Source organism: Excalfactoria chinensis, chromosome 2, assembly GCF_039878825.1.
Source record: "Excalfactoria chinensis isolate bCotChi1 chromosome 2, bCotChi1.hap2, whole genome shotgun sequence".
Lineage (NCBI taxonomy): Eukaryota > Metazoa > Chordata > Aves > Galliformes > Phasianidae > Excalfactoria > Excalfactoria chinensis.
In genome coordinates, this window is record NC_092826.1 from 29,796,012 (window position 1) to 29,810,984 (window position 14,973).

General features: G+C 39.8%; 2 protein-coding genes across 2 annotated transcripts; both read right to left on the reverse strand.

Annotated features, from left to right (window-relative positions):
* Positions 1–271: 271 nt before the first annotated feature.
* On the reverse strand, positions 272–5,886 carry LY96 (lymphocyte antigen 96). The gene is made up of 5 exons (XM_072329669.1): positions 5,520–5,886; positions 4,017–4,106; positions 2,844–2,972; positions 1,593–1,645; positions 272–826 (listed from the first exon to the last, which is right to left on the reverse strand). Exons 1-5 carry the CDS (start codon positions 5,611–5,613, stop codon positions 728–730), a joined length of 465 nt encoding a protein of 154 aa, XP_072185770.1. The 5' UTR covers positions 5,614–5,886; the 3' UTR covers positions 272–727.
* Positions 5,887–10,907: 5,021 nt separating this feature from the next.
* Positions 10,908–14,840, reverse strand: TMEM70 (transmembrane protein 70). The gene is made up of 3 exons (XM_072328771.1): positions 14,561–14,840; positions 13,881–13,992; positions 10,908–12,799 (listed from the first exon to the last, which is right to left on the reverse strand). The coding sequence occupies exons 1-3, from the start codon at positions 14,732–14,734 to the stop codon at positions 12,351–12,353; spliced, it is 735 nt and encodes a 244-aa protein (XP_072184872.1). The 5' UTR covers positions 14,735–14,840; the 3' UTR covers positions 10,908–12,350.
* Positions 14,841–14,973: the final 133 nt, after the last annotated feature.

The following is a 14,973-nucleotide window of genomic DNA, read 5'->3' on the forward strand; positions in this document are numbered from 1 at the left end:
CTCAAGGATCATTCTCCTGCTTCTCAAGGAGACAGCCTGGGAGTCTGCCCAGCTCTTTGCCCAACGCAACATAAAACCTGTGACACGGTAGTTATAGCTCTGGATGGGTGAACTCAATTGTGCTGGACTGGTGAGACTGGAAACACTCTTCCCTTCAGGTTTTATCAGCATCTGCCACATAACAACTTTTTGCTCCTCTGCTACAGCTCTGTGCAGATGGAGTTGAGCATTAGGATAACAACCGTAAGTAAAAGAAGTCATTTCACAAGTTGGTTGTACAAACAAATGTATTGTTAAAAGAAAAACAAACAAACAAACAGAAAAGCATTTTTTTTCCCCAGACAGAAATGCTGCTGTATTTTAAGTTGAATACTTCTAATTCTTGTGCTTCAAAACTTCAAAAATTCTTGTACTGATTTAGCATAGTCTGAAGTACTTGGCTTTTCTGTATCTGAATGCTCAGCACTGAAATGCAGTTCTCAGTCTGACCATTTGCAGTTGTGGATTCATTGGGATGCTCAGCTTAAAGAGAAGCTGCATATATTGGCTGAGCATGTGATCACAGCCGTGCTATAAATGGATAAGTCTCCATCTTGTTGCTCTCCACACAGAACTTGATGTGTTCTACCTCAGGAAAACTGGAGTGCTTTATGTTTCATAAGATGGATTCCAGCTGTTTGCAGAAGGAGCCTCTATGCTTTGGATTTATTTGAAACGTTTGTCGAATTCAGAAAGCATCTTCTTTCACTATCATGGTGATGTTCAAGCACATAATATTCTTCTCAGAGTCATCAGAGAATGCTTGTAAAATAACATCATAATATCCCTAAAATCCAGGAAGAAAACAAGGAAATTAGTGCATAATGCTGCCCATTCTTGGCACAGTCACCCCTTGAGGTCTCAAGCTGCCTAGTGACCCTTTGGTTTTATGCTAAATCATGATGTCTGAGCCTTGAGATACTTCTGGTCATAGTGATCAGCTCTGCGCTGTGTGCCTTACTGAACACAGCATGGGCAGTGGTGGCCCAACTGTCCCCAATAGTTCCCAGCTCACCTCCCCTCATAGAACAGCTATTCCTGGACAAGTAGAATCCTGTTTGTCCAAACCTAAGCCTTTAGCTCAGCTGCAATTCAACCATGTTTTCTTGCAGTGATCACTAGCGTAAGCAGCACTGGCCTTTGAGTCAGCTGGGCACCCACAGTTCTGTCTGTGTATATCCTGCAGTCTGATCCATTAAGCAGTGCAACTGTAGATCTAGCTGTTGTCTAGCTAGATCACTTGTCACACCTTTGCACAAACAGAATTAGTATACATCAGGACAAAAAAACATCATCATCGCCCCTACTGAACTCAGGTCCCACTCTACCTCCTTTGAGACCATTGTCTTCTGACACAACAAGCTAGTGATGAGCACTTGGGAGCTGAAGGGTTCTTTGGACTAATCTAAAGACCACAAGATTTGTACGAGTTTCTTCTTTCTAGTAAAAGCTGATTAGCCATAAGGAAGCATCGGGTATAATCATGTAATTCTGCAATTCTGTTAAGTATGCTATTTTAACATTACTGTCTATTTGAATAAAATGAAAAGTACCTTTGGAAACACTGTTCTTTTACCTTTAATGTCAAATTCTGTTTCAATCGTTTCTGTAAAACAGATGAGCACAATATAAATGGTTACTTAAACATAAAGCCACCAGTGAAACTTCATAAATAACTCCAAAGCAATATAGCATATCTCTCAGCAGTGCTGCCAGTGCCATTTACTCTTACAGGGACAAAACCTCCACCTCTTTATGCCCCTAAAACTCATCCCATTTGCCAAAACAACGTGCAAGAAAATGGAAATCAACCAGAAAGCTACTGCAACATCTTCTACCAACCCCTCCTACTGTGATAACTCTGATCATTCGACTTGTAAAAGTAGTTCAGACAAACTGATAACTGAGAAGAGTTGATATTTACTTCCCCACCCAACATAAATAAACAAACAAATAAATAAATAAGGAAAATATGAACAACATGAACTGTGTATTTGGAGATCTGTTCTTCTGTTCTATTCTTTTTGGCTTTTAACTGACATCCTGAACACTTCAGATGAGAGCCTTTGTCACACTAATATTGGTTAGCTTATACCACAGGACTGCCTCTTCTCTAACAAAACACATTCTGTGTGGGTATAGATAGTATCTCTAAAACACCACCCAGACACTTACCTGAATAAACTGTTCCGTATGTTAGTAGTGACCCTAGATCCTCTTCAGCTTTGTGTGCAGACCAGTCAAGTGTAGTGTTTCCATGTCATTTTAGAAACGTTAGCAATAAAAGTGTCATAGTGCAATAAAGGGTACTACTAATCCCAATTTACAGAGATGGAAACAACGCTATAAAGACATTGGAGAGTAGAATTTGAAAACAATTTTAGCAGAGAACTGCCTGCTCTAAATTCTGCCACCTGAGTCATGAGATGAGGGGTGAAATCATTGGCCCATGTGGCTTGACTAGAGCCCACCTGTGTGCAAGCTGTGATTTAGACACTTTGCTCTCAAATGCTGAAGTATTACGCCTTTCAGCACCTTAAGCTGCTGCCACCAGGAGACAAAGGTCCCAGAGACAGAAGGGACACCTCAGTGATGGCCGAAGTGCTATAGCACAGCTAACCTTGATGAAGCTTCACCTTAATGTTCCTGGGTTTTCCTTCTAAGAGAGATAAATTGATCATAAAGAGAAAATTCTATATGCGTGGGTTGATCAGTTAGACTTCTCAGAAATCTGTTTGGTAGCAAGTACCAATGGCCAGGTTATGCCACAGTCTGCAACCTGAAAAGCAAGGTTTCCCACTGACCTCCTTTCAGCCTTCCACACAGAGAATATTCGTCGTCAGTCCCACTGCACATAACTTGTCTCCAGCGCAACGCTGTGGCACCTTCATACCAGACTGTGAAGACTATCTTCAAAAAGGTGACATCACTTTCTAGATAAGATATTGCAAGTAAGAAAAGAAGTAACTGGCAAGGGGGAAACAATACATGTGCAGACATACTATTCTGACTAAAAACTATTTTTTTTCTGAAATTTCTTTTTTTTAGAATCCCTAAAAACTAATAAATATACATTTCTTGAAAAATGTTCTTTCCAGAAAAAAAAAGCTGGTTTATTTTACCAAAAGGCATCAGTCTCAAGAAATATTAGTGACAAATTTCAAAATCTCCTTCAATTTCTTCGGCAAAGACAACAGTGTTCACTTAGCTCCATACTTGTCCCTAGGAGATTCCACACATGTAGTTTTAAGCAGGTATTTTAAACAAATAGTCCAGATTGCTGGTAGCCATCATAAAGTTACTCTACCAGGGAAGCAATCTTACCCCAGCTTCAGAGCAGGTGAAGCTTAAGATGTAGCTCACAGGCTAATAGAATCACAGAATATCCTGAGTCGGAAGGGATAAGGATCATCAAGTCCAACTCCAGGCTTCAAATAGCACTGCTCAAAAATCAAACTATATGTTTGAAAGTGCTGTCCATACATGTTCCATTACACAACTTTCCAACTTAAAACTGGTTTTAAAGATTAATTTAAAGCTAGGATTACGCACACACACCATTACCATATTTACAGTTTCTGGAGTGTGCATATTCATAGTCCTGATGTGCTTGGATACTTTCTCCCCTTAAAATAGCATGGGTCTTTTTCAGACCAGAAAAGGATGTGTGCAGCAAAAGTTTGTTTGGTTTTTCTAGAAGTACCCGAGCTGTCTCAAACTGGCATGTGCAATGCCAATCAGTGCGCTGAGCTATGGAACCTGCACAAACAAGTCAAATTCAAACACCCTTATTTTCACAAACAGTTTAGAATTCATCATTTCTGTCCATCGCTGTAGTTTATCCATTCCATTGTTAATCACAGAAAAGTATCTCTAAAATAAATTGACATTAAGGATGAAGGGGCAGTTTTTTGCTTGTGTCACTTATTATTTCTTTGCATTCGGACAATATAATTCTCTAGGCAATAGTGACTCACTTGGAATCCAGGTAATAGCAGCATGCCAGACGGATTCGTTCAGCATGCTGCAGGGCGTCACATTAAACTGGAAATAATGAGCCGAAGAATCTACAGGATAAAATTATTTCATGTTGTTAGTGAGAATAGATTTCTCCAGTGCATTATTGAAAATGTACGTATGTATACACTTACAGTAAACACAAACACAATACAAATAGATCTAATATAAAGTATATATTACACAACTGTGTAATCTAGTTACTTGTAGTAAACATAAAGATCTTTTCAAATGATACTCCTGACTGTTTACATAGTTAGAAGGCAAAAGGAGCATCAGATTACTTTGTGACTGAGAAGTAAGAGAAGTCATTTGTTGGATGAATTATATTTTGCACTCAAGCAGGCAAGAAGTATGCTTCTTTCCTTTTCAAAGTCACACACTTTGCATTAGCATTATGCCATCAGGATCCTCTGATAAAAATATTCCTACTTATGCTAGCTGTGTATTATACATACTAGCAGGTTGCCCAAGGCTAGCAGGCCAGCTCAGTTTGCAACAGTGACTTCATCGTGATTTATAATGAGCTCTGTCTTCTATTTTGTGGATTCAAGCAAAGGTTGTGCAAAAGGACTGTCTGACTGCTGGTAATTGGCAGTCATGTTCTGATCACAACTGCGTACAGGAAATTATGCTAGAAAAATGGAGAACAAAACACACCATAGTCTCAAAGGCTCAGTTTGCAAGCTTAGGCCTAACACAGACTCATTACATTTTTTAAATGAGTGTTAATGGAAAGCAAAATACCCAAGGTAAACATTCCCTCTTGTGCTTTAGTTTATACAGATATTTTACAGGTGATACGCACGGGTAGTGCACATAGACAAGCTTCTTTCCTTGAAAAATATCTATCTCCTAAAATTCCTACCTCCCTGCCATTGAGTACACATGTGCACAAGGAGCCTGCTTGGCCCTCGCAGCCTCCTTGTGCTTCATTGCTGCAGAACTGATGATAAAAGTCAGTGAACTACATGGATCCCGTCACCTACTTCTCAGAGACAGCTAGCAACCAGGAGAGAAGCTGTCTTGCTTCCCCAGAGCTGTACTGACCCCCAGCCTGGCACAGCCTCACACAGGCAGGTTTATTTTTCAATATTTTAAGTGTAAAATATTAGTTAAATCAGTATGGGTAATTTGGACAACACAGAACTTCCAAACCAAATTCAAACCCCCTATCTTCCAGCTTTTCCTGAATCAAAATATGCCTCATGCTTTCTCTACTGAGCAGTAAACACCTTCTCTCCTAGCTACTGCAAGCCACCACTGAGGTAATACTTACATTTACGCAGCATGATTCTTATAATAGGGTGATTAAGAACAGAAATATACACCAGCTGAAACTCTCATTTATATTTGCCTGATTCATCCAAGAAACATACAGAAGAGAAAGCTCACTTTGCCTTAGACTAATGTAATTACTGTGCACAGGCCAGAAAGAAAAGAATAAGCTAGTTTCTACTTACCACAAAAAGCATAAGATAGTTCTAGATCTGATGATGTACAGAGAAATACACTGGCTCCAGGAGTGAACAAAATGAAAAAGACAAACTCAAACATATTTACTTATTTTGATCGGTATTGGGTGGAATGCTTCATTTTGGGGAAAGAGGAACAAAAATGCAGCACGGTCATCCTCAGCTTCACGTCTCCAGGGAATATTCGTTTTGTTCTGTCAGATTCTCCTAATTCCCTTGATTAATCCTATTCCAGTGCTATCAGTTATCTTCATCACGAATTTCATGAAGAAAAAAGTATTTCTGCCTTTGTTGTTTCCTCTTCTCCAGACAGAACAGCTCATGTCACGAGTGAAAAAATGAAAGAGAAAACTGTGTGAAATGAGGAAGTGAGAGAAACTAAAAATACGATTACCAGAAGAATGTAAAAGGCAACTGGGGCTGACTCAACAGGAGCAACTGTTGTTAAGGCTTGATTTCACATGCTCACGAGGTTTCCTGTACATAATAAAGAAAAGTTACACTCAAAGGATGAAAACCTAGTCCACCCTTAGTGGTGTGTTAGTCAATAGTTCTCATATGTTTGCACAATAAATTTCTTACAAAGCTCATCATACCATAAGAGAACTCAGACATTATGGATATAATGCGACCAGTTATCTTGTAGAACCACTAGAACCACTGAAGTTCTGCTCTATGTCAGCTACTACCTTCATAGCTTTATCTATCACGGTTATACTTCTTAGAGACAACCCTAAAAATCCATAAGATTTCTACTAATGGGCTCCACACCCCTCCCCCTAACTCTGTGATCTCTTCTCATGCTCTTCACTGCAACCTCTAGCAGAAAAGCTGCACCATGCAATTCATGCTGGAGCATCAAGTCCAAACACTGAACATTTTGTCAGTACAGTGCATGCTAGGGGGGGTGGAACCAGATGAACTGTAAGGTCCTTTCCAACCCAATCCATTCTGTGATTCTGTGACTCCAACTTTATACAATTTCCCTGACAGAGTACATACACCCCACACAGACTTCAGCTGTTGTTTAACAGGACACTATAAAACATGCAAAACATTTGTAACCATGGCAGCATTAGTTATGTTTCCAAATGGTCGTTTTTTTTTTCTTAAAAGTATCAGAGTGAGTAATAAAATAAACATAAATCAGGATGCCATAGTAGCTGGAAAAAGAAATGCAATAGTGAATCAGACACTGAAGAGTAGCTACCTCATACCTGTGGCAAAAGAAAAGATTTGTTTTAAATCAAAAAGCTCCTGCCATTGATCTGGAGTGAGTCAAATCAGACAGAGAACAAGCCAAGACTACAGTAGACTCAACAGATCCAGCAAAAGTCACAGGCCTGTTTGAAGTAGGTGGGAGACTGCACTGACTGTAGGGCATTGACATGAGGTGACCCTGAATGTGTGCCCCTCTGCTGCCACGCTGGGTCTTGCTTCACTGCACAGCACATTGGGTAACTGCTGGACTCATTAGAAAGAGGTCCGTAGATTTACAAGGACATACATAAAAGCTCTCACATCTAAAATGAAGACAAACACTTTGTTGAATCCTGTGACTTTCCAGACCGTGTTCAGTGCAATGATGTGTTTTCTCTCTGTTACTGCCATAAATGAAATAGATGAGGAAGGACTCCCCCCTGGTGGCATACACAAACACGTGGGGAAGCCCTGTATCCGCTGCTATTCCTTGTTGCATTTGTACTGCATGAGACTTTTTCAATACTTAAAAAAATACAGCATAACTAGGCTTCATTTTTAAAAAGATCTGGTGCCTAATTAGAGAAATATAACAATGAGTTCTACTGGCATCAGGGCTAAAATTTCGCTTATGACCATGACAGTGAAGTCTGTAACCTTTACTATCATGTTTGGTCAATAGTGTTCATTTTCTAGAGTATTGTGATCATTTACTTTCATTTTGAAATCCTTCACAACTACATTTCATAGCTACCGAGTCTCACGTCCATTTAACAGGAGATAAAATAAATCCAAATTCAGTGAATTTAGGAATTTTCATTTTGGCTACATTTGAGATGCTGAGAATAAAATTTAACAACTCCAAACCTCCTGATTTGTGTTTGAAAACCTTAAACAAATGTATGAGACTTTTATCTTTCTTTCTCAATACATCCAAACAAGTGCTGAGATCTCATGCGATTGCTCTTTAAAATAATAACTTTGCATTTAGATCATTGGCTGCGGATGAGTACTGTGACCAGACGAGTACTGAAATCTCCCTCAGGAAAGCTTTATAATATACTTTAGCATAATATCCCATCACAAGAAAAAAAGAAACAAAACAACAAACAGCTACAGAACCTATACCAACAGTATTCCAGGGCAGTAGAGGAAAGCACTCTGTTCCAAAGTGTCAGACAGAATTAAGTATTATGGAATTGTGGCACATTATGGAAGTGGGGTCATGATCGGGGATACTAGGCAGAGCTGGAGGATTCAGCTCTTCTATATACAGCTGACGGAGTGCTGGGAGTGCTGAGGAGATGCATCCCAGAGCAGTGCACTAGTAGTGAGTTTGTGCCATACGAGACAGCAAGAAAATAACTGTGGAAAGAAAAAAAAAGGGAGTGATGTGAATTATTCTGTGTGTATTTTTTAAAATGCTGTATGCACTTTGGCTTAGTGACGTGATTTGGAGATGTCACTTTAAGCCATCAGAGGCTGTTATAAGTGAAGTACATGCAGACAAAGCTTTAAACTGTAGAAATAATTGTGTTGCAAATAATTTTGTCTGTTGCCAGTAAGCTTCAAGTTTATTCTTTCCAGGCCGAGTTTAGGATCAAAGCTTATAGTTATACTCCAAAGTATACAATGAACCATTAAACTTGGCTGGAAGAAGAGAAAGCAGAGGATAAAGGCGGAAGAAAGGGCTGTGTCCTACTTGAGGCTGAACAGTCAGAAAGCATACCACAGCAACACTGCCTACCAGGGTATTCAAGAAATTAAGACAGCTGGACAAGTTTCCTGCTTGCTCTTGTTCTTCCCTGCTTTAAATAGCTGCTCATTTGAGCTTATTTTAAGCTACTCGCTGAGGCCTGTATAGCTGTGCTATAATCTTATTACAGTGGATCCAACTCTTAGTTCACTTGTCCCATTTCTCGGGGGGGCTGCAGCAGGCTATGTGGTACATAGGGTCACGAAGAAATTGATGTTATGACTGTGGAACTCCACAGTAACCAAATTACAGCAGTTTAACAAGTTTCCACCTATGAATTTATAGTGGACAGTTGTAATAATTCATGTACTCTACCTTTTCATGTTACAATTCATTAAATTTCCATCACCTTAATTAGAGTTTCACAGTACGGTGCAAAGCATCTACTCAGCTCTTCCTCATCTTTGCCAATGAAATTACTTTGGTGTGTAATAAAGTATGCTCCAGTGAAGCTAGCTAATTTTAGGAAGTGTGCATAGGAGTGCGAAGCACCTCAGCACTTTAAAGATTTCTCTTTGAAATCAAAAGGGGATCGTTTTCTGATCAGAATATTTTACATATGCAAGGAAAGACTGAGGGTCGTGGAATAATTTAATTAAAAAAGAACATTAACAGAGAGGTACTGCTGAATGATACAGAGGAATAATACTGTGGACAAAGCCAAAGACTGAGAGAAACAGTAAGGAACACTGGTAAGAGAATACCACATAGCCAAAAACTGAAAAGAAGAATCTGCCTGTATCCTGTTTTCCAAGGAAAACAGCAGTCATCCACAACCTTCTGTGGAAGCTTTTAAAGCCAGAAGGGGATAGAAGGCAGCGTCTAGGAAGGAGATTTGAGTCATTTCATATGTTCCTGCTCTTCACACCAGATTGAGCAAAATCAGTACTACAGTAAGATGCAAGACCCAGCTGCTTCTAGCAAGAAATGGGTTGGCACTGAAAGGCTGCAGGAGCTTGCAACTCCTACAGAAGGTATAGCCTTGCAAATAAGACAGCTTGTAGAGCACGTCTAAGACTGAGCTTCTATATCTGTATTTCCTTCAGAATCCCTACTCACATGTACATACACATTCTTCAAGTCTTATCACTTTTTTTCCATGATGCATGCAAGTTAGCTACAACTGAAAAAAAAAGAGTACCAGGGATGAAAACATTTGATCGTAGGAAACCTTCTGCAATTATTGCTGCTTTTCCCCAAAGGTATAAAACTGAAGAAAAATAAACAAGAAAATGGTAGTTCACGAAATTAAGGAACAGGGAATAAATTTAATAAATGAACAGGGAAGGATGTGGAGCAGATACGTAAAATATATATATATATTTATATATATATATATATATATATAAAGTCAGTTCTCTAGCAGAACGTGTCAGTAGCAAAAGGGGCTGTTTTGCTTCATGCACATTTTCTAGCTTAGAAAGATGTCAATCATTTCACACTTTCCCACTTGGAAATGCACTCAGCGCACTACAGAACACATCCAAACTTCAGTGTCCGCAGAACTGGATTGTGTGTTATGATAAAAGGATGGGTTCTGCAAACTATCTGTATTCAGTTAGACTATTCAGGACCCAAAGTAAAACAGAAATGCATCTAGAAGTCTTTTTGTATTACATTTCCATTTTTTTGTTTGTTTTAATTCTAACATAAAGAACAAGATACCATTGCTTGAGTACTAATTTGTTCTGATCTCAACAAGTTCCAGGGATCTAAATCAGACACCTACATTCAAAAGAAGCCAGATCTGAGAATCCTGGAATTACAAACAAGGATGGTCAGATGTCAACAGGAAATGCGACAAAACCATTTTTATTTGGTATCCATAACAATGTCTATGAAGAAACAGAGCTTGTTTCCTGAACTTAGAGTTTGCCAATCTTGGAGTAAATAAATTGTTGACTCACTGGAATATTGTACATCTCTAGTAAATTTCATCTTCCCCAGTGCTGGAAAGCAAAAACTGTTCTCACATTTTAATAAGATTGCAAATCTGTATTAAAGTACCATTCAAATAAAGTTATGTGATTACCATTATTTTCAAGGTGCACATTGGAAGTATAAAATACTTTTCTGAGACCACATCGTGGCCACAATTATGACGTACTTCTGGGAAAAAACTGGGCTTCTTTCTTATTTATTTACTTAATTTTTAAATCATCTATGTGTCAGAAAGCCATTACTAACTTACCTTGCATTTCACAGTCAGGAGATAAAGAAGTACTAGGGATGATATCTCCTTGGGTTTGTTTGTTTGTTTATTTTTTGAGAAACGTAACCACTTGGATGAAAATCTCTTCCTATTGTTGCTTCAATTCTTATCCAGCAAAATTCCAAATTTCAACAGTAAAAATTCTTTGCATTCAGAAGAAAAGGCTGAGGATTTTGGTACTGCTCAAGAAGCACATAAACACCAAGTTGGGGCCTTCCTTTTATTGACTCTTCCAAACTACCTCTTGTTCTTCCTCTGTTTGGCATTCAAAGATGAAGTTAACTTTACACATGAGCACAAGCAGGAATTAACACATCTGACATGAAAACAACGTACAAATGTTTAATTTGGTGTAAAACATGACTTCAACAAGTACCATAATCATGTGATTAGAATTTCTTATTACTGGCCTCCTGCCTTCAGTATAATGCATTAAACATACAAAAATATATCACTGCTTACTTATCTAGTGATACTGGCCTAACAGAGATAGATCAGGCTTTTCAAAGTAAAGCTGCTAATATGAAAGAATCAATTTGAATTCTGCACATATTCTTTTTTAATTCAGCAATTTTTAAGCCCCAAAATGTTCAGGTCCTTCATTACTTGTACACAAGGATCCATCAGTTTATGTGACAAACCTCTGCTTGATTCAAAAACACTTAAACCCAACTTCCACATGTTGAGTGCAGAACTAATTTAAACAACCTAGTGACATGAGAAGATCTTATACTCTTCACTTGAACTACTTCCTTTGCAGAGTTAAAAATCAAGACGTATATTTTTAAAGGCACAAGCTCTAAACAGTATTCTGCAAGAGATTCCCTTTTGTTTCCCTGGCTTTCATAAATGCCAAAAGAATCATAGAATCATAGAATTACTCAGGTTGGAAAAGACCTTGAAGATCATCAAGTCCAACCGCAAATCCATTTATACCACTAGATGCTTGTACTTCAAATCAGTACAAATATTTGTCTTAGCAAGATTTTCACAGCACAGACCCTACTTCTTTTCCATCTTTGGGAATGGAGCTGCTTGTGAGTGTGATTCCATCTCAGAAAACCATTTAAGTAGCTGTGAATAGTGATTGCTGTGACCCAGCTATTCTTTCCATCATTTCCAGAGACCCACAGACCTCTAAAAGGAGGCTACAAGAGGAGTTAGCAGTAATACATGCCTGTCTTTTGAAGCGAAGGCCAACCCTACGCTCATGGGATGAAAAGTAGTGTCCATTAAAGAGCCCGACCTTTCTGTGTTAAGTACAGTTTCTCTCTAATCTTAAAAACTTATCAATGTGCTTGGCAGGTAATGAACATTCCAGATTTTTTTTTATATGAATAGTTCCTTTTAAAGCAGAGATGGTGAGTGTGCAGAACAGTCCATGCATGCTACAGTTCTCCAGGTCAGTTGATAATAAAAAATAAACCAAGAACAAGCACAAGAAAAACAGAAGCACTTTCAGTGTATTTTGTGCTGTTAACTCTGAAGAAGCTCTACATGTCTTTTTACAGGCTTAAAAAAAATGAGTACATTCCAAAACTTATGAAACTCCAATATTACCTGATACTTTGAAAACCGCAATACAGTTTAACATTCTTTCGCATTTGCAGTAGTGCACAATGAACATTAAGTGACATTTCTTTCCTCTAAATTATTTACTTTCACTGTCTTTCTCTTTCACCTCGAAATCAAAACAAAAGGCTTTGTCATAGCCCATGAGACGGTTGTAATCCTGAGGATCCGGGAAAAGAGTTGGATTAACAAGCATTGATTTAGTTTTAGCATAAAATGTTGTAAACATCTTGGTGATGTCTGGAATCTTTACATCTTTCTGACGGAAGACAGTTGCTTTTTCTGCCAAGATTGCATTGTACGTAATAGCTGTGTATGTGTCCATTTCCTCTTTATAATAGAGTCGAATTACATAGCCCTTTGTAAGGATATGCAAAGTAACTGGAGTAACGAATGTAAAAAACCCTATCAACCCATAAAATGCAGCTTGTAGAAGCAGGCTGTCAGATCCAATACCGGTTTTCAGTATGAGGTAGGGTGCCATGAACAGGTTGAATATGCTGGTGGAGTAAGAGAAAAATCTCACACCTACATAGAACAAAAACAAAAATAAGGTTAATACTTATAAGTAAAATGGTCTCTGTAATTACCTGTGTTCTGCTACTGCAAATTTTTGTCATTACTTGAATGAGTTACTATTGAAAAGCCTTTTTAAAAACACTCTCAAATAGAAGCAGTCATTAATAAGTACCAGGAGGTCCAGTCCTCTCTTCCTGCCACTCTCATGGTTTGTTATATTCACGCTGGGTTTAATCAAAGCTAGTAGCTGACTTTATTTCTGTGATGAACTCTGCTATCATGCAATTATACAAATGTATGCATTTTTCACTTCACACACAGGAATAATCATTAACGATATGACTGGGTACTTCTCTCTTCATCAACAACCACATTAAACATTCAGTGTGCATTAAAGAGAAAAGTTTGCTTGGTCCCACACTGTGTTTAATTTGAAAAATGTAGGTTATACTACATTCACAAGCATTCTGCAGCCATCTTTCATACAGACTGAAAGACAGCAGCTGCTGATATCAATCACCCACCATCCTTGAGACACAATGAGAACCAGTAGCCTAAAGATGCTGTGAAAATTAAAGATACCAGGGCACGCTTCCCCCTTCAACTCAAAAAAGGCTATTAGAAAACATTCAGTGAACTACTGCTTGCTAAGTCTTCAGAACATTAACAGGTCAAAGAGACATCAACCAAAGTCTCATTATAGACAGCACTTCTTGTCATTTTAGTGACATTCAAAACCATACAGAACACAAATATTAGTTACAGCTGGTCAGTGTTGGATAATCGAAAGGCTGCAAGAGAAACAGAAGCAGGCTGAGGGATTACAGTCGTATTGTAGTTTCAGAACTCCCTGCAGACCTAAAATTAACTGAAACAGAAATATTGTTAACATTAATCGTTACATGCCACAGAAGTAAAGACACAGCAAAATACTTTTTTTTTTTCCTGTCCAAACATTTGAGGTTTTAGCAGAGTTGGAGAGAACATCTGCTTTCTTAATGTTGCATTAATTGTTTAAATGTTAGATATATATGCATATATACATACACACATATAAAAGAAGCAATAAAGATCCCTTCAAGTTACACACCTAACACTGCTTTTGCTAAGTTTCCTTTATAAACCAATCTTCCATGTTCTGGGTGGTCAGAAGGGGCAGATGTGCTGAGGCTGCGAACTGCTACCCCTTGAAAAGATGCAACCTGGAAGATGAAAGCAACACCAGTACCTATCAGCACTTCAGAGAATCACAGAACTGAAGCATTAAGGCTGGAAAAGACCTCTAAGATCATCTAGTCCAACCATCAACCCACCCCCACCATGCCCACTAACTCATGTCCCTCAGTTCCACATTTCTTGAGCACCTCCGGGGTGCTCCCTAGGCATCCTGTTCCAATACCTCACCACTCTTCCTGAGAAGCTTTCCCTAATACCCAGACCAAACCTCTGGCACAAGAAGATTCTCTGTGCCCTGAACTTATTCCAAGCTACCTGAATTAACCATTAAGGTTAAGTTATATGCTACCGGATCACTTAGATTGGAAGCCCTCTAAAGTTCATCAAGCCCAATTGTTAACCTCACACTGCTACTAAACCACACCCCTAAGCACCACATCTACACATCCTTCAACGCCTCCAGGGACAGCGACTGCTTCCCTCGGCAGCCTGTTCTAACGCTTCATGGCCCCTTCAGCGAAGAGTTTTTTCCCCCTATAACCAAATACGCCAACCCGGCCTCCCCCACTCGAGCCCCTTTCCCTCACAGCGCACCTCGGGGAGCGCCCCGCAGCCGCTCCGCAGCCACCGTCCCCCAGCAGGCCGAGACAGGGGCAGGCCCAAAGGGCGGCTGGCAAGCGGGAGCCCACGGTGCGCCGCACCCCGCAGGCAGACGGGGCCGGGCCGGGATGCGGCGGCCCGCCAGCAGCCGGCGGCGCGGAGCAGCATGGCAGCCACGGCTCGTCCCGCAGCGAGGCACGTGGAGAACGGAACGAGAACGGAGCGCTGCACCTGGCGCACCACCGCAGCCTCCGCCGCCGCCACGCAGCCCCAAGCTTTGGTTCCGCCGCAGGAAGGGCCGGGCTCTAACATAGCGGTGTGACTGAGCCCGGGGCTGCGGCTGAGGTTACGCCATGGGAATGTGCCGGGAATGGCAAAGCGGCGTGAAACGGGCTTTTTTTGTGTTA

Bases quoted from the DNA above. Each gene is read 5' to 3' on its own strand.
- LY96 (XM_072329669.1), bottom strand. From the start codon at position 5,613: ATGTTTGAGTTTGTCTTTTTCATTTTGTTCACTCCTGGAGCCAGTGTA. The intron at 2,973-4,016 runs GTGAGTCACTAT...TATCTTATCTAG, and splicing joins TGCTATTACCTGGATTCCAA to AAAGTGATGTCACCTTTTTG. The intron at 827-1,592 runs GTACTTTTCATT...CCTGGATTTTAG, and splicing joins AAAGAACAGTGTTTCCAAAG to GGATATTATGATGTTATTTT.
- TMEM70 (XM_072328771.1), bottom strand. From the start codon at position 14,734: ATGCTGCTCCGCGCCGCCGGCTGCTGGCGGGCCGCCGCATCCCGGCCC. The intron at 13,993-14,560 runs GTGCGCTGTGAG...TTCATCTTCCAG, and splicing joins GCTGCGGGGCGCTCCCCGAG to GTTGCATCTTTTCAAGGGGT. The intron at 12,800-13,880 runs GTGTGTAACTTG...TGTTCTATGTAG, and splicing joins CTTAGCAAAAGCAGTGTTAG to GTGTGAGATTTTTCTCTTAC.